Source organism: Podarcis liolepis, assembly GCF_965112155.1.
Source record: "Podarcis liolepis genome assembly, chromosome: Z".
Lineage (NCBI taxonomy): Eukaryota > Metazoa > Chordata > Lepidosauria > Squamata > Lacertidae > Podarcis > Podarcis liolepis.
Genome location: NC_139570.1, coordinates 18,074,850 through 18,102,035, shown reverse-complemented (window position 1 = coordinate 18,102,035; position 27,186 = coordinate 18,074,850). Strand labels below are relative to the sequence as shown.

The 27,186-nt window shown below is 45.0% G+C and overlaps 1 protein-coding gene across 6 annotated transcripts; it reads right to left on the bottom strand.

The window, feature by feature from the left end:
• Nucleotides 1-2,162: 2,162 nt before the first annotated feature.
• AIFM1 (apoptosis inducing factor mitochondria associated 1) lies at nt 2,163-27,180 on the bottom strand. 6 transcript variants are annotated; one of them, XM_083484740.1, is made up of 17 exons: nt 26,953-27,180; nt 24,075-24,217; nt 18,999-19,092; nt 18,544-18,573; nt 17,587-17,711; nt 17,367-17,497; nt 15,788-15,878; nt 14,653-14,737; nt 14,444-14,520; nt 12,899-13,007; nt 10,706-10,813; nt 8,821-8,909; nt 7,976-8,116; nt 6,154-6,296; nt 4,385-4,509; nt 3,817-4,013; nt 2,163-2,439 (listed from the first exon to the last, which is right to left on the bottom strand). In XM_083484740.1, the coding sequence occupies exons 1-17, from the start codon at nt 27,023-27,025 to the stop codon at nt 2,368-2,370; spliced, it is 1,833 nt and encodes a 610-aa protein (XP_083340866.1). In that variant the 5' UTR covers nt 27,026-27,180; the 3' UTR covers nt 2,163-2,367. The 6 variants fall into 6 exon arrangements, with proteins under 6 accessions (XP_083340866.1, XP_083340867.1, XP_083340869.1 ...); XM_083484741.1 differs by lacking the exon at nt 24,075-24,217 and adding an exon at nt 20,315-20,442 and having other exon boundaries at nt 26,953-27,133; XM_083484743.1 differs by lacking the exons at nt 18,544-18,573; nt 24,075-24,217 and adding an exon at nt 20,315-20,442 and having other exon boundaries at nt 26,953-27,154.
• Between the last annotated feature and the right edge of the window lie 6 nt (nt 27,181-27,186).

Genomic DNA, 27,186 nt, shown 5'->3' with positions numbered 1-27,186 from the left:
ATCCAATGAAACTTAGAAGAGTCAACATACAAATGTATGTATGCACCACATACTGAAACCATGAGATGTGCTGCCACACAATGCAGGCATGACTATGAATCTGGGTAGCTTTAAAGGGGATTCAGACTGAGGATAAGACTTTGAATAGCTACAAGTACTCATTACTGTACTACTGCCAGTATTGGGGGCAATGTTTGTCCAAATAACACTTGCTAGGAATCAAAAGTTGGGGAAAGCATGGGCTTCCCAAGGCCACTGTGAGAATGCTAGAGGAGATGGTCTTTGAGGCATCTTACTATTTAAGGCAGACATGGCCAAACTTGGCCCTAGAGCTGTTTTGGGACTACAACTCCCATAATCCCTGACCATTGGTCCTGTTAGGTATGCCTGATTTAAGGCAACTGCATCATTTAAGTCTCCACTGTAACAGCCTAGGGCAGAGGAGTCCTCTTTCCCTGATTGCTCCATCCCATCCAGGTGCAATTCTAGCTGAATCAGGATCTAGTGGTAATTCACTGGGTGTCTTGGTGTAGAACAGAAAGGCTCTCTCATACCCAACTGCTTTAAGAATAGCAATGGCATCCCCCACCCCCAAAAAATTAGGCAGCTGAAATGAAGAAAGTTTGGAGGAAAACCAGGAGTGTATTTTGGAGTGAAAAGGACTCTGAAGCCTGGTCCCCTGTCATTTTTCAAATCCAGGCCTCTAAATCAAGGGTGGCTAGGTTAATGCTCTCCAGCTACTGCTGAACTGCAGCACCAGTGGTCCAGGATGATTCACCACATTTGGGAGCACATATTAGCCACTTGTGCTCTAAATCAGTTTCTGAGAGACAGAGGAAAGGAAAGGAAGAAAGAACTGCAGGTTCCACAGTTAGCTCTACCATAAATCACAAGAGAGAAATCCATAGCTCTCTGGCTGTTGTTCCCTGACTATGCTGTCTGTGGCTTGATGGGTATGAAGTCCAGCAACTGGTTCCCCAGTCCTGCCATCAAACCCACTAGTAGACACTTCCTTCTGCACAGTATCACCTGTACGTTTCAGTCAGGAATCAGCTGAAATCCAAAGTGGCAGGAAGTCAGTCATAAACACCAGGTATTGTTTCCCCAATATAATATATCCTCTTTTAATGGTGGTTATTAAGTAAGAGAGGGCACAAGAAGAAGGGGACGACAGAGGACAAGATGGTTAGACAGCGTTCTCGAAGCTACAAACATGAGTCTGATCAAACTGCGGGAGGCAGTGGAAGACAGGAGTGCCTGGCGTGCTCTGGTCCATGGGGTCACAAAGAGTCGGACACGACTAAACAACTAAACAACAACAAATTAAGTAACAGTTTGCACCTGCTTGCTTTGGCACCAAAGTTCTCCAGATTACTTCACCCTGTTTTAAAGTGCTATAAGACAGATTCAGCACCAATTTACTTGGCAGTTTATCTGGCAAGGGAAACTTGTTGCATGCCATCAGCAGCAAAACCAAACTGCTCCTTATATTTGGGGGGGGGGGGTTTCAAGAAAAGGAACATGAAAACCCTCAGCCTGAAAATAACTCCTTTTGTCTCTACCCAAGAAGCTCCCCTTCAGCTTTTAAGAGAAGGTGTTACCGTCTTGCTGTTACGAGGCAAAGGGATTTCCCTGAGTCTCTCGAGTGTTCAGTCTCTCAAGCTTCCCCTACAACCAGAGGGGCAGAGGGGAAGCAAACATGGACAGAAAGCCAGGAGGAGGAGGGATGAGGAACCAGCAGCTCTCCAGATGTTACCAACTCTGATCATCTCTTACCATTGGCCATGCTGACTGAGGCTGATGGGAGTTGGAATCCAACATCGTATGCAGGACCAGAAGTTTCCCATACTGTTGCAGCTGGGCTCTGATGCTCCTGATTTTCACTCCTACCCAGCACAGTTGTTCCCCCTCAAAGGCTGATGTCAGAAAGGAGTGACTTGTTTTACACCGTGACTGCCCAACCTTAACCTTCACACAACCATTGCTCAGTGCTTTTTCCCCAGGGGGTAGTCAAGGGTATGCAGTACCAGCACCTCATTTTTGTTGTTGCACTTATTGTAACAACTTCATGGTGAGTACCAACGCCTGTTTCTCTAGAAAGAAAGAAAAGCACTGCCAGTGTCCAATCAGCAGCAGGGAGGTTACCAGGAAACAGGCCCCGATTGCTATTTAGAATCCGGTTTAATTCATGGTGCAAAGAGAGCCCAAGTCTTGGGCCATTACAAACATTCACAAATATTCACACACACTCTGGTGGGCAGGACAGGGAGGGGGCACACAAGCAGACAAGCCCATTCAGCCTGGTGCCTAGGCCTTCATCTCTCGAGTTTCCAAATGCATTCCAGACCAAGGATTTGGGCGAGACACTCATTCCTCATGAATGTTGAAGAGCTTGGCAACTTCATTGAGGTCAGCGTGCTCTTCCCCATCCTTGATGATCTGCAAGAGAAATAAAGCAGCTTCTGCCTTGTGTTCCTTTACCTGCTATGAGCCTACACTGTTCAGCTGAAGCTCCTGAACTACCACTTACTCCACCCTGCTAACAACCTCCATGGGGTGTCCTTTCTGAAAAGCCCCCCGCCCCCGGGCCAATCTCAGCACTGCTACTATCTCAGAAAACAGATTAGATGCAATGCAAGATACTTAATCTGCAAAACCTGGAATGAGATAGAACTAATGGCCCAGTCTAGGCCAGATGTAGACTGCTGTTTCTCAGGTTTGTTCGCTGTCATCTCCTGATAGAGGGAGGGGGCAGGGCTAGGAAATACCCTTGTCCAAGGTCTTAGAAAACAGCTCCCAGTCAGGGCAAATAGTACTGATCTATACGGGGGACAAGATGACATGACCCTAAATGAAATCCAGCTACTCATGTAATCTTGAGGACTCATATCCTGCCTTCTCTATTCCTTAGCTGTTGTGCAAGGCAGGCAAGAAGATCAGCCCTGTACTTCTCTTCCATTAGGCTATCAGGAGCATCACCTCCAAGCCTCCTACCTTGCAATTCACAATGCATTTATGGCTGTAAAGTTTGCTTTATGCTAGCTAGATCCTACTTGCAAGGTCTTCTTCTTCTCGTTGTTGCCACACGAAAAAAAGTGTGAGCTGGGGAAGCACTGGCGTGCTGCAGTTATTCTAAATAGCCACAGAGACCAAGCACAAGGGTATCACACCAGATATATGGGTGAACACATGGAGAATGACACATCCCCTAGAAGAACTGTCTGTATCTTCACTAGCATCACCCTACTGGATCACTGGCATCTCATCCACGGAGAGTTACCCATCTCTATTCACAGCAGTCTGATTACAGCTTCAGAGTTTGGCAGACAAGTCAGTTCTAGTTCTGCTGGCCCTTTTTAAAAAAAATTATTTAAAAAAATTAAATTCTTTCTGAAGACCACTGATGCTAACTGCCAAATACAGCATCTCAAGGCAATGAGTGCCATAGGTTGCATCAACAGAACTATTACTTCTGGACTATAAAAAGGCTGCAAGTGGCTTCTACAGGAAGTGCTTCTTTTTGCCCATGAAAAAGAAGCACTTCCTGTAGAAGCCACTTGCAGCCTTTTAAGTAAGGTATCTTCTACCTTTTCAGACCCAGGGCCTACTTTTAACCCAAACATGCATTTCTTAATCTTTTCCGGTATGTCTGAACAGTGGCAACACTCCTGTTGTGACCCACCCTGGGTCACCCTGAAGCCCACTAGTGGGTTCCGACCCACCAGTTGAAGACCAGTGGGCTAAGTAACGTCAGCCACGTGGATGTCGACGGCACACCCCATGAATAAACCCAACCCCCAGACTCATGCTGCTTACCTTTCGAGCAATTGGCATCCGGTTAAAAATGTTCCACAGCACAATTCCCACCACCACTTTATCCCTGAGGTAGAAAATGACGCCTTTCCCGTAGTCCTCTCCCTGCTGTGGGGCCTGCAGGCTGGAAGGCGAGGCAGCCGAGACCTTGAGCTCTGGTGCTTCTAATTCTGTTTCACTCTCGGAGCGGATTCCAGTTCCTAGAATAAACTTGGTCTTAGCTTTGTGCACAGCCTGTTGGGCTCTCCTCTCCTGCCTGCCTTGCATGCCAGGGTTCCCCAACCGGTGGCCCGCCATATGATGATAGACTACAACTCCCATCAGCCCGTGTCAGCATGGCTAATGGCCAGGGATGATAGGAACTGTAGTCCAATACAGAAGGGCACGGATTGCCCACTTCTGGGATAATCTTTAGTAGGTTGCGTTTCACTCCAAGGGAGAAATCAAAAGCTACCCCTATGAGAAGAAACAAACACTTCCTCCAACCCAAGATGACTCTTTTATGAATCAACCAGTGGAAAAACTGAAGCTAAGCCCCCAAGCATAGCATGGTTAAGGAGCGAAGTCTCACCTGATTCCTCTGTGGCTGATCTTGGGGTGTCCTTTGATGTTGCTTTAGCAAACACTCCCACAGTGGGCAAGCTGCCATCCACAAGACCAATAGCTTCATAGCCAACATCTGGGCCCAGATCACTCCTAAAGAACCAAGCAAAGACAGTAAGGGCTAGCTCAGAAATCCAAGGCAGGTTGTAACTGGCATTCTCAAAGCACAAAGAAAGAATGACTGGACACAGAGAGGCTCTGCAGTATCTTGAATCTCTTTATTATAGCCCAGGAAGGTTGGCATGTCTAAAAGAAAAAAACCCAACTGCATCCATGTTTTTATAATGTGGGCTGAAAGCAACCAATGTTTTGGAGCATAACTCTTGAATTACAAGAAAAACAAAATGCTGTCACAGGTATTATGTAGAGTGGCATGTCATTGGTTGTTTTTAGATGCATTTGTTCTACTCATGTGAACATGTTTTTAGCCATATGTGTTTTATCCGTGTTTGTTTTCATTTTTGTGAGCTGCCTTGATTCCCAGTTCTATGGTAGATAGATGACACACAGACAGACAGACAGACAGACAGACAACTCATGGGAAGTAAGGGGCGGGGGTAAAAGTACCATCCACTGAAAACCCAACAGATATCCAAAGCTGCCTCATCCAGGTCAACTGCTGTCCACCAAGCCTAGAACTGTCCACTGTAACTGGTAGTGGCTGTCCAGGATCTACTGTAACAGACTTTCCCGATCAGCTGCTACCTGAGATCCTTTAACAGGTAATGCTGGATTGAACCTGGAGCACTCTGCTCAACCATTTTAATGCCCTAAGAACTAGAACTTTCCTCTTTATTTTAAATAAAAGCTGAAGTATCAAGGACACTGACCACCACATCAAATCCTAGTTTGACAGAATATGTACAGCTTTTCGTTATAGCAGCCCTTTCTAACGTGGTGCTCTCCAGATGCCGTTGGATTCCAACACCATCAGCTGCAACCAGCAGGGCCAATAGTTAAAGATGGTGGAAACTGTAGTCCAACAACAACAGAGACGTGCCATGTTGGCTACTCCTGCGAGTAGCAGAGGTAGGAGCCTTGGGGGAGATGTCTGGAATTCTGAGATGAGGAAATGAATATTCCATTTCATACTGTAAGGGGTGAGAAATAATAATAATAATGATGATGATGATGATGATGATGATGATGTAGTATCCAAGAATTAAGGAAAAGCATATCAGGAAGAAATGTTAGAACCTTCTCCTAGCTTTCTACTTGTGGGTTGTTGGACGCAGGATTTTTGTTTTTGTTTGTTTGTTTTGTATATTAAGGGAGCATTCAAAAACCAACCTCAATCTATAGCCTAACCATCTTATCCCCACCTTATTCTACTGCTTGTGTAGATCAGATCTCAGATGAACATTTAGGATGTGACACAGCCGTTTAGCTCCTGTAACAGAGCTTGTGTTTTTTGTGGCAGCTTTTCCACACTGCCAGCAATGGTCCTTAGTGCATACTTAAGTGCATAAAGCCCCAGGTTCAATTCCCGGTATCTCCTACCAAGGATCTCAGGCACCAACACAGGGGGAAGATACCTCTGCCAGAGACCCCAGAGAGCCACTTTCTATCAAGAGCAGACAATACTGGGCCAAATGAACCAACAGAGTTAAGTTAATATGAAAGGCAGATTCTACGACTTTGCTACACCAAGTTGGTGCAACTGCAGTACGTTGAAAAGGTCCAGGAAGATCAGCTCAACCTGAGCAAAATCAGACAGAACAAGAGAATCCACATTACCAGAACATGGACTGGTGCCAATATGGCTTTGCTGCTCCCGTCATATTCTCTCCTGCCAGCCTTCCGCTCACCACAGCGTGATCATGGTGCTCCACACGCCGCCTGCCTAGCTTGATGTCATAGAAGCAAGCAGCATCCCCTGCCTGGGAAAGGTGCAAAGGGTGAGGACTGGGCAGAGAAAGGTCAAATTAATGAGAGATTTATTTGGCTTCAATCTGGGCATTGTTGGTCTCCAGCTGGGAAAGGTGGCCTGAAACTCTTTTTAAGAATGCTTGCAGCGTTAGTGGAGATGGAAAAAGAGGAAATGGGCTTTTGGAGAGTGATTAAAACTAGAGTGGAATGAAGCTGTCCCATATTCAGCACTGAATATGCTGCTAGTCACAGTCAGGAACCCTTAGCTATTTTCTTTTGGGGAGTAGGAAATTTGTGTCACGATGACCAGAAGCTTAACTTTCTTCGCTTTAAATGGGAACAGTTTCTCAGCATCCCATGCACATTACTGGATTCCATGCCAACAAGCATGTCATTCTCCTTTAACCCCTGCTCCTCAAAAGCAACATGCTTGGATGTTCCTTCCAACTGTCATCATCCAGAGGGAGAGAAAACAGCATTTGGGCATGCCTCCATTGTGATTAGATAAAAACTGAGCTTTGTCTCCCCCACTTCCTCCAGCAACCAATTTCCATTGCTGAGACCATTCAAGGGAGAAACAGCTGTAGCCACCTCTCCATTGTACTTACACCCAGGTCTATGACCTGCTGAATTACTGTCTGGCATACATTGTGAAGAGTTTTGGAGGAAAATTAAGACAGTCTAAAAACAGACTTCTCCAACCTCCAGATAGTTAGGACTCCATCTCCCATCGGCCCCAGCCAGCAAGGATGACAGGAGTTCTAGTACAAGAACATCTGGAAGTCTCCAGGTTAGAAAACACTGGTTGAAACCATATCCAAAAAGACTGCTGTTCAACTTCCAAAACCTTTCCACCCTTAGAACAAAGTTCTGAGGCACTGGACCATCCAAGGAAAGAAGCAGAGACAGGGCAGGGGAACCACTGATAAACAGACACAGTGAAATAGATCACAGGGTGATGGATAAATAATTGGGTTCGGGTGGGGGTGGAGAGGGCTAAACTGGAAGCATTGCAGGTGGATCATTCTGCAGGTCATTTGTAAGCATAATGTTCATGATGTGTACGTAAAGCTAGTTCTCTTTTGTAAACCACATTGGGAGAGCTTTGCCCTGGAAAGCTGCATGAATGTAAGCACTTTAAATAATAATTGATGCTCTTATTATACAGGTGTGTATTCACCCCCCTTAAGCGTGATCGATTTGTGCATGGTACTGGGAAATAATTAAACAGTTCAATTCAAACTTGGAAATGGTGGGAGAGAGGCTTTCTGACAAAAGTCACTGAAGAGTTCAGTGAGGGTGGAGGAAGCCCCAAAAAGACTGGAGGCACAGCAGGGATTTGTATTGGCTGCTCAGCCTCCTTGCCTAATAGCCGACGTGTGGGGTAGCTCAGGAGCAGCACTGCTTTCCCGCGCATCCTCCAGCTATCCCCAGAGCTTCAATTCCAGTTATGGATACTTTTGGATACAGTATTTTTTTGTATGGATTGAAGAGAGAGTGGTAGAGGTGTTTAAAGGGTGTTTAGGGGTGCTCCCCATTTTATGCAATGTTACTTATGCGCACAGGGCCCCAGAACATAACCACTGCATTAAGTGGGGAGTTGCCTGTACTAAATCTTTATATTCAGTAAACTCTCCAGCAGCTCAGGCCCATTCAGACGGTCTCTCCATACATACACAAACACACTTACCACCCAGATATTGGAGCGGGCCTGGAGCTCTGCATTGACCCTAAAGCCCCCAAAGTCTGAGTCCACCTCCAGGCCAGCTGACTTGGCCAGTTCAACATTGGGCTCCAGGCCCACAGCTGCCACAATGTGATCGGTCTCCACCTGAAAAAGCAGAAAAAGCAGACCGTTTTTATAATTCCTCTGAAACTACCTGTACTATGTGGCTGCCAACACTTAGAAGTCTTAGCCCCAAAGTGCTTACAGTCCAAAATATGACAGAGAGGAGAAAGCAGAGGAAAAGGAGTGAAACAGGAGTCAGCTTAACTGGGGTGGAGAGGGGAAAGACTATGCATTTACTTCAGTTACACCGACTAAAGTTGGTTTCAGTAGGGAGCAGGAATAGCAGGAACCGAGGGTTGGGTTATATTATTATCACAATTCACTCCTTTTGTGCGCAGACAGACACACATAAACATAAGAAGAAGCAGGACCTGATCACAATAGCACTCTCCCCTCCTGTGGTTTCAAGTAACATTATTCACAAGTGTTAAACAGTGGTACCTCGGGTTACATACGCTTCAGGTTACATACGCTTCAGGTTACAGACTCTGCTAACCCAGAAATAGTACCTCGGGTTAGGAACTTTACTTCAGGATGAGAACAGAAATCGGGCTCCGGCGGCGCGGCGGCAGCAGGAGGCCCCATTAGCTAAAGTGGTGCTTCAGGTTAAGAACAGTTTCAGGTTAAGAATGGACCTCTGGAATGGATTAAGTACTTAACCCAAGGTACCACTGTACTGGCTCTGACAGTGGAGGCAGAACATGGCAAAGGCAGGTGATCCATCTTGTCACTTGCCCAGTACTCACTTTCCTTCCATCCTTCAGTCTTATTTGCAGTCGGTTTCCAACAACAGATACAGACTTGACAATGGCATTGGGCATCACATTCACTCCCTCTGCAAGTAAAGCACAGAAAACAACTACTGCCTGATGGCAGGAGGCAGAGAGATGAAGTGGAGAAAGACAGCATTGCTAGGGCTCCCAGATGTCTGCATTTTTCCGGACATTACTGGGATTTCAAAGGTGGAATTGACCTGTGGGGGGAATTTCCAAAACATGGTGCTTCATCCTGGATCTTAGGCAGGTCAACAACTTTTCGGATCTTCTTTAAAAAAAAAGCTCGACAACTTTTGGGGTATCCTGATTTTTACTTTTTGAAATATGGCAACCCTAGCAATGCCTTAAGGTTGCACACTGCCTTGCTGCCAGACAGAGAGAAGACACAGCAGCAGGGTTGGTCAAGACCTGGAGGGCATCCAGCTCACCCCAGGGCAGCAAAAGGAACAGTGCTGGTGCCGCAACACCTTCAATTTAAAGCCAGTGATCAATTTGCTTCCCCCATGCTCATTGTAATTACTAGCACTCCACTCTTGCCTGCCACCTTTCCTTTCAATACCGGAAGTGCGCACATGGACACTAACTTTATGAGCGAGTGCCTCTACATGCCTTGACTTCCTGTTCTTCCCCACTCCATTTGTGCTTTCATATCTATTAGGCTCATCAGCCTGTAGGCAGGGACTGTGGCATTTTAATAAATCTGTACAAACTTTAGGAGCTTCGTAAACTAAGCATGCAGGGATGGAACAGGAGTGCCACCAACCATTACAATGCAGCAGAGAGAGAGAGAGAGAGAGAGAGAGAGAGAGAGAGAGAGAGAAGGTGGGGGATTAGAATAATATAATTGTAGAGTTGGAAGAGACCACGAGGGTCATCAACTTCAACCTCCTGCAATGCAGGAATCTTCTGCCCAACATGGAGCTCGAACGCATGAACCTGAGATTATGAGTCTCACGCTCTGCCAACTGAGCTATCCCAGCTTTTGCTTAAGGGGGAACATTAATAGCTGAGGCAGAAAGAGACTTGGCAGGGCAATTACAGAGGCATGGCAGGCTGGGATGCAGTTTACAAAAAGGGATCTTGCCTATGGTTATAGCTGACAGCAGGGAGATCCAAGGAGGGGTTGCAATGCAGGGTGCACAGAAGTCAGGAAGCGTTTTAAGTCAAGGGCCACATTCTCTCCGGGGGGGGGAGAGTTACATACCAGCAGACACCCACTTTAATTCTGTTTCTGCCAGTCCCCCGCTTCCCCCTCAAAAAAACTTTTTCTTTCTCATGGCCCAACACAGAAACAGAACCGGCTCACCAGGAGAGGAACACAGCACTCACTCCTCATTCCTGCAAGTTGCTGGGAGAGATGAGGTGAAACTGCAGCTGGGTGCGAATCTGCTGCAAGCCGGATTCAGCCTGCACAACAGCAGTTCCCCACTCCCGAGCTGCAGGAAGGAGCCTACACCTGGCTGTCCAAAGAGTGAAAACGCAGAGTAGCAATTGCACAGGGAGTCAGAACGCAGATGCTAGGTGGCTGCTTTGGATGTAAGCGGCAGGGCAGATATGCTTTAAGCAGCTAGGAAAATGTGCCATGGCCATACTGCAGGCATGAGATAAGGATGCTGGGGTGGCAAGCGTCAGCTATGCCTCCTGGGATCAAACGGCAGAGCTGCCTCATTGCACAAGGACTGTGGAACAGAAAGATGGCTTGGAGACAATTCTCATGCAAGTCTTCCTGCTGAGAGGCTGTTGCAGCCTCAAAATCAGACCATGCCAGTCTACAGTCCAGGCTGACATGCGTCTGGGTGCTTAAGGATAGCCTCTCAACAGCTCCAGCACGAAGGAAGAAAAGGAAGGGCCTTACCTTGCCTGACTTTGTTGGTGGTCCAGTGGCTCAAGTACTCAGGAAGAACTTTGCCCATGTTGCCATTCTCTGGGAACATCTGGATCACTTCTAGGCCCCTTGATTGTGCTGCAAAGGGAATTGGAGAGTGTGAGCTACAATTTGTTTTAGGGCATAATTCAAAGTGCTGGTTTAAGCCCTAAGGCCTAGGAGCAGAGTCTGTGATTTAAGAGGCCCTTCAGGTGTCCCCACCTTCACAGAGTAAGCAGGAAGAGACCTGGAAAAAGGGTCTTTTCTGAGCTAGCACCCAGTGCAGGAAATACCCTCCACAGACATGCCCATAAAATTAAAAGTTGGAATGTGTGTGAGAAGGGTTGAGCAAGTGAAGGCTATGTTTGCAAGGGAACCACGAGAGAAGGATGAAATTGCATGCACACAGGACTATAGCTGTAACTAGCAGGAGGAAAGGGACGCGGGTAGCACTGTGGGTTAAACCACAGAGCCTAGGACTTGCCGATCAGTAGGTCGGCGGTTCAAATCCCCACGACGGGGTGAGCTCCCGTTGCTCGGTCTCTGCTCATGCCAACCTAGCAGTTTGAAAGCACGTCAAAGTGCAAGTAGATAAATAGGTACCGCTCTGGCGGGAAGGTAAACGGAGTTTCCGTGAGCTGCTCTGGTTCGCCAGAAGCGGCTTAGTCATGCTGGCCACATGATCCGGAAGTTGTACGCCGGCTCCCTCGGCCAATAAAGCGAGATGAGCGCCGCAACCCCAGAGTCGGCCACGACTGGACCTAATGATCAGGGGTCCTTTTACCTTTACCTTTACCGAGGAGGAAAAGGTAAGAAAGTTGTTATGGCTTGCGATTAAACCTGTAGAAGCTAATTGGCAGAAGTACTGCCATATATGGACATAACAAAAAAGCTTGTGCTTTTTTTCAAATTTGGGATGCCACCCTTCAACTACTTGCTGGTTCAGGTTGTGTTGCACTAGCCTTGCAACACCTAAATAAAAATCCTGTTTGACTGATAACTGGTGTCTGGGTTCCATTGGCTGTCCAGGCTATTGGGTATGGAATCCAAAATTCCCCCAACAGCACCATCAGTGTTAGCTTTTGGCATCAAGTCAATAGAATTCACTGATTGTTTGGGGGATAATATCATTTTACAATTTTCTCAATTTGCAGGAAGACTGCGGTTGTTCGTTTCCATTGCTTTATCTCCCGTTTTTATCTTCAGTGCTGATGCTTTCTGATACCGTTGCTTCTTGGTGCTGCGTGCATGCACGAATGAGAGACAGATTTATTGTAAGATACCTTGGGAGCAAAAGACCAAGAGGTGCCATATGAATATTTAAACACCTGTGCATGCGTGTGCACACACAAGACTGAGGCTGGGAACAAGATTAGTCACAGCAAAAGCCAGTAAATGCATGTACTCCTGCTTTCTTTTATGCCCAGCAGACTTCTGCACACTCAAAAGTGAGAAACCCCTCAAGACTGGTGTCTGTCTGCTTGGCTTCCTGGGAAATTGGTACGCATCACCACTTAGGCAGGTCTGTTGTGCTCCAAGCTCCCAGAATCACCCATGCAGGAGAGTAGAACTTCAGTATCCTGAGAACAGCCACATTTAATACATTAACAACATTCTAGTCCTCATCACTGCAGAAGAGAATCGTGGGGGGGGGAGTGGCTGGGCAGCCTCTGGTGCAGTTTCAGAACCTGGGAAGATATAAGCTGGACCTCCAGTCATCAGCGGTGAGGATGGAGGGCTAAGACGCCAGTCATTTTTTTAAAAGGACAACAGACTTAGCACATCTAGTCTACAATTAACCTTACTAGTTCTCAGGAGAGTGTGTCTCTCTACAACTCCAAGAAGTAAATCAAAAGGCAAAAATTTGAACATGGGCGGAACATGTGAGATTTTACATGCTGACAAACTGACCTAATTGCAGTGAAAACAATCCAGACCCGACTGATTCATTCCGAGCAAGGCAACTCACTGCGTTTATTCCACTATTCTCATTTCTAAGTCCTTGCATTGTGGCACAGCGCTTTAAAATTCTTGCCTTGTTCATCACCACAGCAGCAGGTTTGAACAGGGAGTAAGAGTGGTTTAGCCAAATAAGCTTGATGATCCAGTGGCTATTTATACCCTGGTATCACACTCTGAACTCCTGCTCTTTGCAGACTCTCACTAATCAGAGGTCACGCTTACCTCTTCGCCCCAAAGCACAGGCTAACTCACTACCCAGGAAACCACCGCCAATAATGGTGACTGACTTGACTTCTCTGGAAATTTTCTCCAGTGAACGGAAATCTTCAACCTGCAAGGAGATAGAGGAGCATTTCAGTAGTTCTCTTTAGTCAGTGTTAGTAACGGTGTCCCTGTTCAGTACATTAATCAGAAAAGTTCTTAGTTTATAGTTTCTCACTGAGACCAGTGAGCTACAAGGCGAGCAGAGGACCTAGGAGCCCATTCTCTTTTGGTATTGCTTGAGGTCTACAGGTAACACAAGACAGGGATGTGAGCTTTCCATAACCAACAGGTGAGAATCTGCAGTTCACCCAAATTGTGACTGAGTAGTGCAAAAATGACAAATCCTCCCATTTTTTTCAGTTCAATATCCACACCCCATTTTTTCCTTCTAAAGAAGCCTTCTAAAAGCAACATAGCAAAAACAGATACAATATCAACACAATAAAGCAAAATAAGAGAAGACATTATCAAACAATGAAAGTCAATGCAAGCTAAGCTAGCAGTTTGAAGGAAAGCCAAGCTTTTGTTGTTTGTTACTAGTTGATTAGGGACGCGGGTGGCACTGTGGGTTAAACCACTGAGCCTAGGGCTTGCCAATCAGTAGGTTGGCGGTTCGAATCTCCGCGACGGGGTAAGTTCCCATTGCTCGGTCCCAGCTCCTGCCAACCTAGCAGTTTGAAAGTATGTCAAAGTGCAAGTAGATAAATAGGTACCACTCTGGCGGGAAGGTAAACAACGTTTCCGTGTGCTGCTCTGGTTCACCAGAAGCAGCTTAGTCATGCTGGCCACATGACCCGGAAGCTGTCTACGACCAACGCCGGCTCCCTCGGCCTATAGAGCGAGATGAGCGTGCAACCCAAGAGATGTCCACAACTGGACCTAACGGTCAGAGGTACCTTTACCTTACTAGTTGATTTGGTAACTATAAAACTCTTGGTTATGGACAAGATTTCAATCCAAATTAAATGGGGCACAGAACCTGTTCTTTGCGGATGATAGTCTAGAAAAAATGTTTTTCATTTGCTGCACATTTTAACATTTTTAAAATGTTCTTAACATGTTTAAATGTTTGTTATTGTTTCCAACGTTTTTAATACTTTTATTTTAAATCAACTGCACTGTTCCAACTACTTTGTTGTCTGCCACCCTGGGCTCCTTTGTGAGGAAAGCAGGATAGAAATTAAACTCTCTCCCTCTCTCTCTCTCTACACACACTCAAGAAAAACAACACATGAAAGACACTTGCATCTAATGTTATCAATTTGGGGTGGCAGGGAGGGGGGGGGAGAAGACAAGGAAAAAATGAGAAATTGCTCTGGGATTTTCTGATATCTTTCATATCTTGAGATGTTCAAGAAACACTAGTGCTTGTCTGCTTTGCATTTTCTTTTTTTAATATGCTTTTTAGGGGGGAATCAAACAAGTCAATTAATAAGCATAAATTAATCATGGAAACTGATGGATGAATTGTTGGTCAAAAGATGGTTCCCCTCTTCAGATTACCTTCCGGAAAAGGGTGAGCCTCTGCTGCACCTCTTTGCCTGCCCTCTCAATCACAGGGAGATTCCTTGGAGAACCACCTGAGGACACAAACAAAATACCAAAATCACATCTAGGCAGAATATCAGAGCCCTCTGGCATCTTGGCTAATACATCCCATGTCCACCCACTGTAGACTGAAAGAGAAAAAGAAGCAGCCTCCACATCCTAACCTGTGGCAATTAAGCACTTGTCGTAGGAGATCTCTGAACCGTTGTCAAGTTTCACTATGTTGCCTCTGATGTCCATGTGGACCACCTGCAAGTCAAACACAAGCTCATGTTTCGCACAGAAATGAGTGAGCGCACAGAACCTGAGCAGCATTCCCTAATGCAGCCTTTCTCAACCTTGGGTCCCCAGATGTTGTTGGGACTACAACTCCCATTATCCCTGACCACCGGTCCTGCCAGCTAGGGATGATGGGAGTTGCAGTCCAACAATGTCTAGGGACCTAAGGCTGGGAAGAGCTCCCCTAACAGATAACCTTTGCATGCCAGTGGTGTGTGGGGCCAGAGGCAAAGTGGGCAGAGAAATGGTTCTAACTCTTACTTCTGTACAGCTGGCTTCATTCAGCCATGCAAAAGCCAAAGACTCCCATTCCCTCTATCTCTACATTCAGGAAAACAGGGTGCATCACTGCAGTTCAAGGATGCATTCCAGCCAGGAAAACACACACAAGGAGGATAAAGAGAAGGGCTGGTATGAGTCATCGCCTAAGGTTGGGGGCTAAGCAGAGAGGCTTGGAGGGCCAACATTGCCCCTGAGGCCTGAGGTTCCTCATACTGCCTACATCTTGAGAGGACCTCCTATGGGCTCCCCTGGCTTGGGTGACAATAAGAGAAATGGAGGCAACCACTGCTATGGAACAAACTATCCATTGCCTGGTGCCAACTCTTATCTTCTGGCACCAGGCAAGCCCTTTTTAATTTTTGCAAGCCTTTTAACATTTCTCCTCCCTAGGAACATAGGAAACAACCTTAGTACAAGTCAGGCTACTGATCTATCTAAATACACATTGTCTGTGCAGACTGGCAGCAAAAGCTCTCTACCATTTCCAGCAGAGGTCTTTCCCAGCCTGACTCGGAGACTGAACCTTTGATCTTCCACAGCCAACATATGCACTCCGCCAATGAGCTACGACCCTTCTGCCAGCCCCTTGCTAAAATTGGGTGTCATGCTGTTTTATATACAGAAGCATCTCTTTCAGTTTTGACACTGATTGGGTTTGTTATTGATTCTGCTTTGGTTTCAAGAAATAAAGGAGAGATATGGTACTGATGAAACAGATGTAATCAATGCTACACTAACCTTTCTTCCAGTGAGGACGGCCACTCCACCATTCTCTAAGTGAGGCAGGTCACGTGCAGATACATAGAACGAAGGTGGCTGGAAGTATATACTGCAGTGGGGTGATAAATAAGATGGGAGAAAGTGATGCTCCACTCTAAGTAGCCATTATCTTCAGACTTGCTTCCTCCCATGCATACCTCCACATACTCAAACCCAGTAGTGGTCAATGTGGTCCCCTCCAGATGCTGTTGGATGACATCTCCCATCATCCCTGACCATTGGCCCTGGGGCTGGTGGGTTTTGGTAGTCCAACAATGCCTGGAAGACCCTACACTGCCTATTCCTGTTTTAATATCTCCAGAGGTGACCCTGCTTCAAAGTGCTTGCACTACTCTCCTCAAGTTATGCAGCTGAAAACTAGGACTTCTGGGTAGTGATAGCCTCTAGGTGGAATTCACTGCCCCATGAGGCCAGTGAAAGTCAATCCTTGATGAATATTTAAAAGCAGGTAAAATCTTAGTTAGGAACAACACTTGCTGCTTAAGACTGGCTGCTGCTGCTGCTGTTATTTTATTGTTACAGGTTATTATTATACAGGGTGCCTATTTTTATTGTGCTTAAAGGTAAAGGTAAAGGGACCCCTGACCATTAGGTCCAGTCGTGGCCAACTCTGGGGTTGCGGTGCTCATCTCACTTTATTGGCCGAGGGAGCTGGCATACAGCTTCCGGGTTATGTGGCCAGCATGACTAAGCCGCTTCTGGAAAACCAGAGCAGCACACGGAAACGCCGTTTACCTTTCCACTGGAGCAGTACCTATTTTTTTACTTGAACTTTGATGTGCTTTCGAACTGCTAGGTTGGCAGGAGAAGGGACTGAGCAACGGGAGCTCACCCCGTCACGGGGATTCCAACCGCCAACCTTCTGATCGGCAAGTCCTAGGCTCTGTGGTTTAACCCACAGCGCCACCCACGTCCCTTTATTGTGCTTACTGTTGGATTATTATATCATTCAATGGGTCATAAGCTGCCTCGAGAGCCCTTAGCTTTTGGTCAACAAAATTGGACAAAAATGCTAAACTGTACATTAAACTTAAAACTCAAAAGCAATTATTGGGAAAGATACCAGGATCCTTCATGCCAGGGATGGGTTGACCTCATACTTTTTTAAAAACACAGAATCTTCATGGTCCACCAGCATGTTTTAAAGGTACAAAGTAAGCAATTCACAATGTCTCAATACTTAAGCCGTAACTGATCTGTGTTGAGCAATTCTGAGTATACACTCTTGCTCAAGGACATACAGTGAGCCATGCTGGACCAAGAGCCAAGAGGTCCATCACTGTTTGCAAGGATCCTGGCAACGAGCAGGTCTAGGAGCAAATGCCCCAACCTGCAGATAACAAACCAACTTTTTTGCTCCAAATTTATTCAGTTGGGAAAGAGCTCATTGCCAAGCAGGAACATGAGGCACCTATTTGGGTAACAGCAGATACTTTCTAGGGCATTGCTTTGGATTCCAAGTCTCAAACACTCACATTGATTATCATTTTGGCACATTTTGGGGGAATATGTAGTGAGGGAGGAACAAGAAACCCACCTCCTCTGTTTACCATTCCATTGCTTGAACCGCAGCGTTTCTGGGACATCTGCGTCATCTGAAAACCACAGTTCTTTGGAAAGTGGGGGCCGCATGTATGGAAGTTCAGGGTCTTCAGACACAATCAATACCTTGGACATGAGGCAGTGGAAATATTTACCTTGAGAACCTCAACAAGTACAAGAAAATTTGATGTCGCAGCCAAACTTCTGTCACTTACCTTGGCCCCAGGATCTCGAGCCCGGATGGATCTGGCTGCAGCAAAAGCAGCAGTGCCTCCACCAATTAGTAGGAAAGGAGCATGGGACGGAACTTCTGAGCGAGCGGCTGCTTCTGTTTCTTGGGCTGCAAGCAACAGATAACCAAGTGGATAGTAAAGGCAACCACAAAGGTACACCCAAACAGAAAGAGGTCTCTCATCCAAAAGAAACAGAAAGGGAAAAGAGCTAAGTCTCATCTCTCTGCCTGAGAATAATTTTAATACCAAAGAAACAATATTAGTGTGTAATATAGTGACTTCATGTATTCAACATGCATCTGATATTTTCATTGTTGCAATCCTCAGAACACCCCTATGAAGTAGGTCGATAGTGCCACCGACAGATTGGAAATGAGGGGCTGAAGCTGAGAGGACAGTAGCTTACCTAAAACCACCTATCGGCACAAACAACTGTCAGGTGTGATGTGAATTGTAGCAAGACCTGGAGGGGTACAGGTGCTCTGCTCCTGTTGTAAGCCTTACTACAACTTAGCAAACCCTCCAAAACAATGGTGGTCACTCCAAAGAGACAAACAGGGTCAGCCTAAAGCTTAAATCCAGGTTAAATTCCTTGACATCACCATGTAGAGACAGGAAACCCTGGAGGGCAGGAGATAATATTAAGCTAGACAGATCACTGTTCTGACTCTGTAGAAAGCAGCTTCCTGTATTCACAGTAGCATCAAAACTACACCAGGGTCACAAGCCCAAGCACAGGGGCAAAACACAGAATTTTCCTAGGGGACCCCAAAAACGTCTCTTCCTTCCTTATAATCCAAAACAGAAGAGCTCCATCATAGCCTCCACTGCAGCATTTATTTCTGAACCAGCACACATTGTAAAAATAACACTATTCAAAGATACTTTGGTGGTGGTGGGAAGGATACAAAGTCTGTCTGTCTTGAAGCACTCTCTCACCTGCTGTGCTCTGGGAGGCAGCATCTGCTTCTGGAAAGAGAGGAGATGCAATTTGGAAAGCTGCCCTGTGCAGGTAAGCAGAATGCAACTTCACATCACATGCAGATCAGGCCAACATGCTAATTTGATGGGGATGTCTGCTGCAGCTAACAGGATAGGGTCGTATTTGCTCAAAATCTTACTGCTAAAGGCCAATTTTCCCTCTGTTGACAGCTCCGTTTCCTTACATGATGGTAAAACCTTTTTAAACAGCGAACCTCATTTGAACTCTCTTCTTTGCAGATCCCAGCTTGCAAACCAACATTTTATATCAGGGACCTGCTTTGACTCCTATCAGCCCCAGCCAGCATGGACAGCTGTCAGGAGTGATGAGAGCTTGAGCTCAACAACACCTGGAGGTGTTACACATCCCTCTTCTAAAGGTTGAGGCAATCCTGATAAAGCTAGATACATACCTGACAGGGGTTTTGCATCCTGCTCGGGGCGCTGATCCATTGTTGCAATGCGCTCATTATACCGCTTTTGATCTTCTCTTAATGTCTTGTACGCCTAGACAACCAAACAGGTGACAATTTTGACATACATTTGGTTTATCTTTGCATTTGCTGTTAGCTGAGTAATTGGCTTTTGTCCACCCGGCACACTCAGGAAAAGTGGCTTCATTCCAAGGAAGTAAAGCAAAAAAAGGGAAGCGTCTGCCTCCCCAGGGGAGGGCAGTGGGAACACATTTTATACAAAGATTGTGGGCTTGAAATGCAAGGGGTAATTTGAGAGTCCCCTTTTGCAGATGGGAGAGAATTTCTGCAACTCCAAGTGAAGGTTGCTACAGAGCACTGGCCAGGCTTAGATTCAGCAAACATATAAAGGTGCAGACAACTGGAAAACCTGATCCATGGATCAGCAGCTACTGGGCTCAGGGGCCAAATCCAAATGTTGCTCTCTTAAGGCAGCATCAATGCAGGGGCAAGACAGCTGTGGGATGGGGGAAGCAGTGGCTGTGGTCTTGAGAGGCTAGATAAGTCTCAGCAGGCTAGTCGTACTCAAATGTTGCCTCTAGTGAAAGTCGCTGTCGACTGGAGTTATATTGCTGAGAAATAAGTTGGTTCAAAGTGTGCCCGTGGACTATTTCTTCCCCTCTCAACAAAAAGTAAATAAATAAAACCATGTATAGTTCCCCAAAGGGGGTCTGAAAAAGTAACAGGATACCCCAAATCCATGCAAAAAGTGAATTAAAGCATCTATTAGCAAGAAGCAGAAATCACAACAAATATGAGGAAGAAGTGGGGGAGAAAGGAAAGTTAGCAATTGCTAAAAATGAAAAAGTGTGCAAGGTTCTTCTTAAACAGGAACAAAATTGTGTAAGATAAAAGAATAATGATGGAGAGACAGAGAGAGATAGACAGAGAGAGAACCAACATCCATCAACAAAGAAGCTGAGCCTTCAAAGACAGCAGGAGCAAAGACAAGCATTTGATTTATCACAACCAGAAGCATGAACTCCAGAGTCAGCCTTCCCCAACCTGACACTTTCTAGATGTTTATTTGGACTCCCACTAGGCCAAGCCAACATGGCTGAACGTCAGTGCTGATGGGAGTTGTAGTGCAACAACAACTAGAGAGCACCAGGTTGGAGAAGGCTGCAGTAAAGCTCAATTTTATAGAAAGATTAGGCTGTGAACATTTAAGACTGCCAGCATGAAATGGCAACCTTCAGCTATGTCATGCACCACCCACCAGCCCCGGCAACCAAACTCAATGGAAAGCAGCTTACATAAGCGCCTGCCCCCGTAACTGCTCCTCCTACAATTAAGAAGTACATTAGGTTGCTGCTGCCCTTGCCAGGAGCACCTGGAGACGTTAGCGATCTAGAAGGGGGTCTGAGATGCAGGCACTGCAAAACTGTAAAAGGAGACAGGGAGGAAAGAGAAGAGGGAAAGGAAGCAGAGAGCTCTGAGTATGAAATTAGACACTGGATTATACAGATCTTGGGGTGAGCAAGGGCTGTGTCAAAACCAGTATGCTAAAAGACAGAAGGTGTTCATTCATAGTAAAGAAAAGGACTCTTTTCATCCCTGATTCATTGTAGATTTAGCTTTGACCATGAAAAGAAGCAGCCTTGTTCAAGAACAGCCACTGCCTTCCCCTCCTGCAGCTGAGGCATGTGAGAAGGTGAGGTCCGCACATAACATCTGCTATTTCATGAAATTATTCTGCAGAAGAGAATGCTAAAGCAGGTGTTTGTCTTACTCCCAGATGCCACAATTATTCCCCATTACCACCAGCAGTTGCAAAGGTTCTGCTGCTTCTTTGGATTAGGTCCTAAACATTTTGACATGATGGTGATGATGTATGAAGTGGCAACATTGCACAAGAGGCACACACTATTCCAAAAGTCCTTTCCTATCATTCAAAATAAATGAGAGGCACACTCTGAATCTCCATCTAGTCGTTTTCTGTGATTATTCACATCTCTCTGTTCAAGGAACCCAGCATAATGTCTTAAGGTGGCAGGTAACTGTACATTTGCACAATGCACTAGATTTACCCATGTCTCCACCAAAACAGGTTTCAAACTGCCCACCCCATACTGTTTTTTTAGAAGAGGAAGCACATGCAAAGAGTAGAGTGTGTGCTTTGCATACACAAGTCTCCAGTTCAATTGCTGGCATCTACACTTTAAAAAAAGTATCAGGAAGTAGGTCATGGGAGATATCTCAGCCCCAAACCCTGGAAAATTGTCACCAAAACAATGGGCAGCTCAATGGCCTCTTTTCATTTACAACATCAGTTATTAGCTCCTTTGAAGAGTGTTTTAGGCTGTCCCCAGCAGTTTCCTTTTAGAAAATGATTTTGGTGTGTTCCACGGGCAGATCCTCTGAATGGTTTGGGAAGCATCTGATGCTGCATAAGTGGTCAAGCTAAGAAGGGTTAGACTTGGCCAGTCCCTGGGATCAGAGACCACTGGGAACCTCAGGTTAAAAGTAGCTAGTATAATAAATATTGCTTAGGACAATATCTTTATATATTGTTTTGTTGTTTAGAAAACCTAATGCTTTAATTGTAAGCTATGCTTTATACATGACACCAGTCAAGCTTGCAAAAATCTATCATTTGCCCGATAATAAATGTTGGAAATGTAAAGAAACTGAAGGTACATTCTTTCACCTTTGGTGGACGTGCCCAAGGATTAAGGCTTTCTGGGAGATGATTTATAATGAAATGAAAAAGGTATTTAAATATACCTTCTTGAAGAAACCAGAGGCCTTTCTCCTGGGCATGGTCAGCCAATTGGTGTCAAAGAAGGATAGAACTTTCTTTATGTATGCCACAACAGCAGCAAGAATACTCATCGCAAAGTACTGGAAGACACAAGATCTACCCACCCTGGAAGAATGGCAGATGAAGGTGATGGACTATATGGAACTGGCAGAAATGACTGGCAGAATCCGAGACCAGGGAGAAGAGTTGGTGGAAGAAGATTGGAAAAAGTTCAAAGATTATTTACAGAAACACTGTAAAATTAATGAATGTTAGAATGGTGTTGGATAGAAACTAAGTGGTCTTTTGCTGTAATGCTATAAGGGAATATGAGAAAATGGTTATTAATAGGTTAAAAAAAATGTTATAATATTTAAAAATTGAAGATTAAGATGAATGAAGAGGGGAGGGATTTGCTGAATTAACAATTGGAACTGGAATACAGAAAAGGAAGGTGTGAGGAGGTCCGGGAAATAAGCAAATGAAAAATATGTGATGGAGAGATTGAACAGTTTTTTAACTATTTTTATTTAGTATTTTTCTTTTTTCTTTTTACTTTGTAATTTTTTTTAAAATCTTAATAAATATCTTATAAAAAATAATAATTGTAAGCTATCCTTTATATAGGCAAAGTCCAACGCAAAAGCTTTCCTAGTAAAAGGGTTTCAACAAAGAGACAATGGATGACTGGTAATAGCCAGACTAGTAATAGACTGTGACTTGGCAATGGCCCTGGACAGATCAACTACTTGTCTGACCTAGTAAATATTTCTTACCCCCATTCTCCCTAGTACCACAGTTCCTGGCAGCTACTCCCAAATCAGCACAAGTCCAAAATAGCTGGTCAGTAGTGGCATCAGTGGCTGATGCAGGATTTCACCGGGGTCGGGGGCAAGAAGAAGAGACACTGAATAATAGCAGCTTTTCTATTTTAAAAGGGTCTCCAGTGGGCCATGGAAAGCTTGCTGAGATAGAGCAGCATCAAGGCAAGACAAATGAGCCAAAAACTAAGAACATATTGCACAAACGCAATCAAAGCATCCTGCAGATCCCGACTGCTTAAAGACTCAGGGGTTTCGATTCTCAGAGAACAGACAAACCAATTGTTCTGCTATCAGGTTCACGCATCAGGCTCATGTACCCATTCTTTCCCCAAAGTTTTCCAGTGATGGCCTGGAATCTTGGTTTGAAATGGATTTCCAAATCTGTTTTGTAGGCAAACCATAGTTTGATCGAGTTGAACATAACAGCCACCCATGGTATACTCAAACCAGGAAGGGAATCAGTGTGCAAGGAGTGCAACAAGTCTAACGTCTGATCCTGGTGACCAAACCATAATTTAAGAACGAAGCCAATGTTCCTTTTTTGCCCTCAGTTAAGTCCTGCTATTTAAGAATCTGATTTTAAACAATAATTCATAACTGACCTTCTTTTGAAAAAAGGGTATCGTGGGAGGAAAATCCTTAAACCAAATTTGCATATACCCAATCTCCAGGAATACCAGAATACCAAATCTGCAAGTTTCCTCGGAGACTAAAACAATGGCTTTGTCTACTGCTAATGTCATAAGCTATGGCATTTACAGCATTATACAATGTGTCTGGAAAGCAGCAATAAACAGAACTTTCAGGCTAAGCAAGTGTATCAGCCTGTGTTTAGGGACTAGCTCAGTGCATGATGCAATAATTGCTAAAAAAAATCTCTCCTTTACAAAAAAAAAATCAGAATTCTTCCAACCAGTAAGAATAAACATAGAATTTCAATCTAGTTTCTGTACAAACTCAAAAAGTGGTACCTTGGTTCCCGAACGGCTTGGCTCCCAAACGCTGCAAACCCACAAGTGTTCCAGTTTGCGAATGTTTTCTGGAAGCTGAACATCTGTTTCAGCTGTTGGCATTGTTTCTGGGGCCAATCAGCCCCAGATTAGAAGCCGTGCCTTGGTTTGCAAATGTTTTAGAAGTCAAATGGACTTCCAGAACGGATTAAGTTCAAGAACCAAGGTACCACTGTATAGCAGACAAAGTAGCCATTTGTTTGTGGATATATAGTGTTTGCCCTTCTGGTGAGATAACTGAAACAATGAGAGAAATGGTTAACTTTTGAGCCAGGCTTAACTTTGCTCCTGTGAGATTTTTCAGACGGAGAAGGGAAGCACAGAAACAGAGATGAGAAGCAGGAAGAGCAGAAACCAAAGGAGAGCTTGGAAGAGAAATGACCACCGTGTAGCAGGAGACATCTTGCTCTTTTCTTGACCATCAGGCCTTTCTACTTACATAGGCCCCTGCTCCTAAGGCGGATAAGCCCACAAGAAAGGCAAAGACAGTATTTTCGCCTTTGCCTCCCGGAACACCAGAACTAGTCATTTGTCTGCTCAGCTGAACTTCTAAGGGAACTTTCCATCGCTGAAAGAAGTTGCCTGGAAACACAATTTGTTAGGAGGGAGAATAGTCAACAGTGTACCTTAATACACTAGCTAAGTTATAAATTGACAGTTGAGCAATCTACTTGTTTCACAGCCAGTGCTACATTGGTACTAAAATTATTTCACTGAGACACCCCAAAAGATAAAAATTGAGCTGTTTACCCTCTAATGCAAAGCACGAAGGTGGGCCTCGGATTTAAAATAAGGGGCTCAAGGTGGCTCACAACAAGGTTCCTCCCCTCCTCCCCCCATCTCTATATTCACAATCACTTTGCAATGAAGGTTAAGTTGAGAGACAAGAGCCACATTAACACATAATAGATATTCTGGTTTACCGTGGTTTATTGTGAATGTGATATAGGCTGGTACACATGCTGTCCCATCACTCCCACTTTAGTCTTCCCCGGGGCAAACAGGATAAGCAAACCACAAAACCTTGGTTCCCTTTTATGTCTGAACCAAGAATCATGGTTTGTAGCTCCCTAAGAGGCCATGATCTCCAAGCCATGTCTTCAGGTTGGCTAGCAATCATGGCTCGTTAGGAAGCAACAAAGAGCAATTGCTTCAACACCTGTACTTTGAAACTCCCTGCTTATTGCTATTAGGCAGGCACCATCACTATAATCTTTTAGATGCTTGCTGAAAACTTTTTGTTTCAATCTTATACCTATCATATGCAATCCTATACATGTATATTAGCCACACTCAGTGATACTTCCTCCCAGGCAAGTGTGCAAGGGTTCTTGGTCAAATTCAGTTGGCAACTGGGTTCAGCAGAATACACTCAAAGGTACCAATAGTAATCTACATCATTGGCAACTCTGAGGCCACAACTTAGAACCATAGCAAGCTCTGAGGCCACAGCCAAGAACTAAGTTTAACACTGACTAAAAGCATTGATTGACAACTTGGCATTCCATTCCTGTCCACAGGCAAGTGGACTGATTTCCAAAATCAAGAGTAACTGTTCATAAGCACCCATTAACTTCTCCCTGTTACTAAGTCCCCTAGAATTACAAACCTGCAATAATTTTTACTTACCTGCTTTGTACTCATAAGGGACATTGCTCTTGTGAGTGAAAAACAGACTGGTTTATTTGTTTAAAGGAGGCTTAAAAGTGCAGCAAACATGTGAAGGAGTGGCAGAGAGCACTCTGTCCCTCCTTCATCAGCTTGCTAATTTGCCTATGTGGAATTCCAGATCCAATACAAGACTGCTTCAGCTGTGATTTGACACCTTCAATGACATAGTAAAGGTTAAGTAAATGGGAGTCTGTTTTCCCCATCATGCCTACTACAATTTAGTCACATGAGTCTTGCAGCCCAAGTCTATGCAGAGCTAAGGTATTCCTAAGCTCACTGAAATCATTGACTTTAAGCACCATTAATGTGTACAGAATCAGACTTGTTAGAGATGCAGAGAGCTAAGCTTTAAATATTCCAGCATCCCCACTCACTTCTTTCTTCATTACTATAACCGCATTTTACTTGAAAACAAAAGAAGCTACAACTAACACACATTCCATTCCTCAGTGATCAACAGGGAAATTGCACCAAAATGATTTGAGACTTTTTTCCAAGCAAACACATTTATAATTGACCAGGGAGAAATATAGGCTTACGTTCTTGATTTCAGAAATGAGATCATTTTAGGAATTCAACAGCCAAATATCTACACTGACCAATTAGTTAGATGTATGAACACGTCAAGTGTTGGGCTCTTCTTGAAATCTTTCATTTGATTAACCAACACCAGGAGGGTGTGTTGACTCTAGGCACTGTACTTTGATATTTGCCCATTTTGGTTTACCAAATTCTCTTCTCTGGCCTCTTAATACCATCCTAACAAATTTGAAAATAAATAAATAAATAAATGTTCTCCAAAAATGTAGGCTATTAACATATGGGTGCCAACAAAGGCTTTTTAGGACGTAAGCAAAGGATGACACAACAGTAATAATTGGTTGCAAGACCAATAACTCTACCTTTTAGGATAGGAAAGTGAGTTCCATTCACTTGGAAAGATCTGGAATTGTTGTTGTTGGCATCCATCTATCTCAAGAGACAATGGCGTGTCCCTCCCGGAGTGAACTGGGTAGCTACATATCTGTACTTTACACATGTTTACTGTATTACTTAATTAATAAGCCCCACTGAAATCAGCAAGGATAACTTCCAGGTAGACCTGCTTGGGAATAATACGTTGGTCCTCTTTTTTTTGTTTTTTTTCCCTTTAAGAGCTTTGGGGAAGACTTGGCATGCACATCAACCTTTGCAGAAGTATAGCGTTATAACGACCCATAAACTTCCTTGGAATAAAGAGTCAGTTTCGCACTGCCTTTGTGTATTATGCGGTACCTCGGGGGTTTTCTTTGTTTTTGGTTAGCTGGCAACTCCATCCTAAATAGCTCTCCTTGGCCCACCCCCACCCCGAGAATCAAAGCAGGTGGAACTGATTTCCTTATGTGGGCATCTGGAACGAATGAAGCAATTTCGTAACTAGAAGTTACCTACGTTCAGAATTAGCGGGTGTGTGTGTGTTTAATGTACCCTAAAACCAAAGACACGTCATTTATAGCAATCGCACTGCAGCAAAGGAAGCGCTGAACCCATTTTCCCGAAAGGGAGACTGAGGGACTTCTGGAAAGACCTTCTGGAGATTCGCACCCCCCCCACCCCCCCTGTCCTGCCTTCCCTTTTCAGGCCACGCCGGCGAAACCCCCGCTCACCTGTCCCCGCACGACCCCGTGACCTTGGGCCCAGCGCCCGCACTAGCCTGGTAGCCACGCGGCAGCGGAACATGATGGCGGCGGCGGCAACGGGCACCGACCCGATTCAGGTCCGATCCCGGTCTCCACCTCTACTGACAGAAAGACGCCCGCGGAACCCCGGTCTCCCTGCGCACGCGTGTTCCCTGTCAGCGCGCGCTGCCGCTCTAGGAACGGGGGCTCTGCGACTCTACG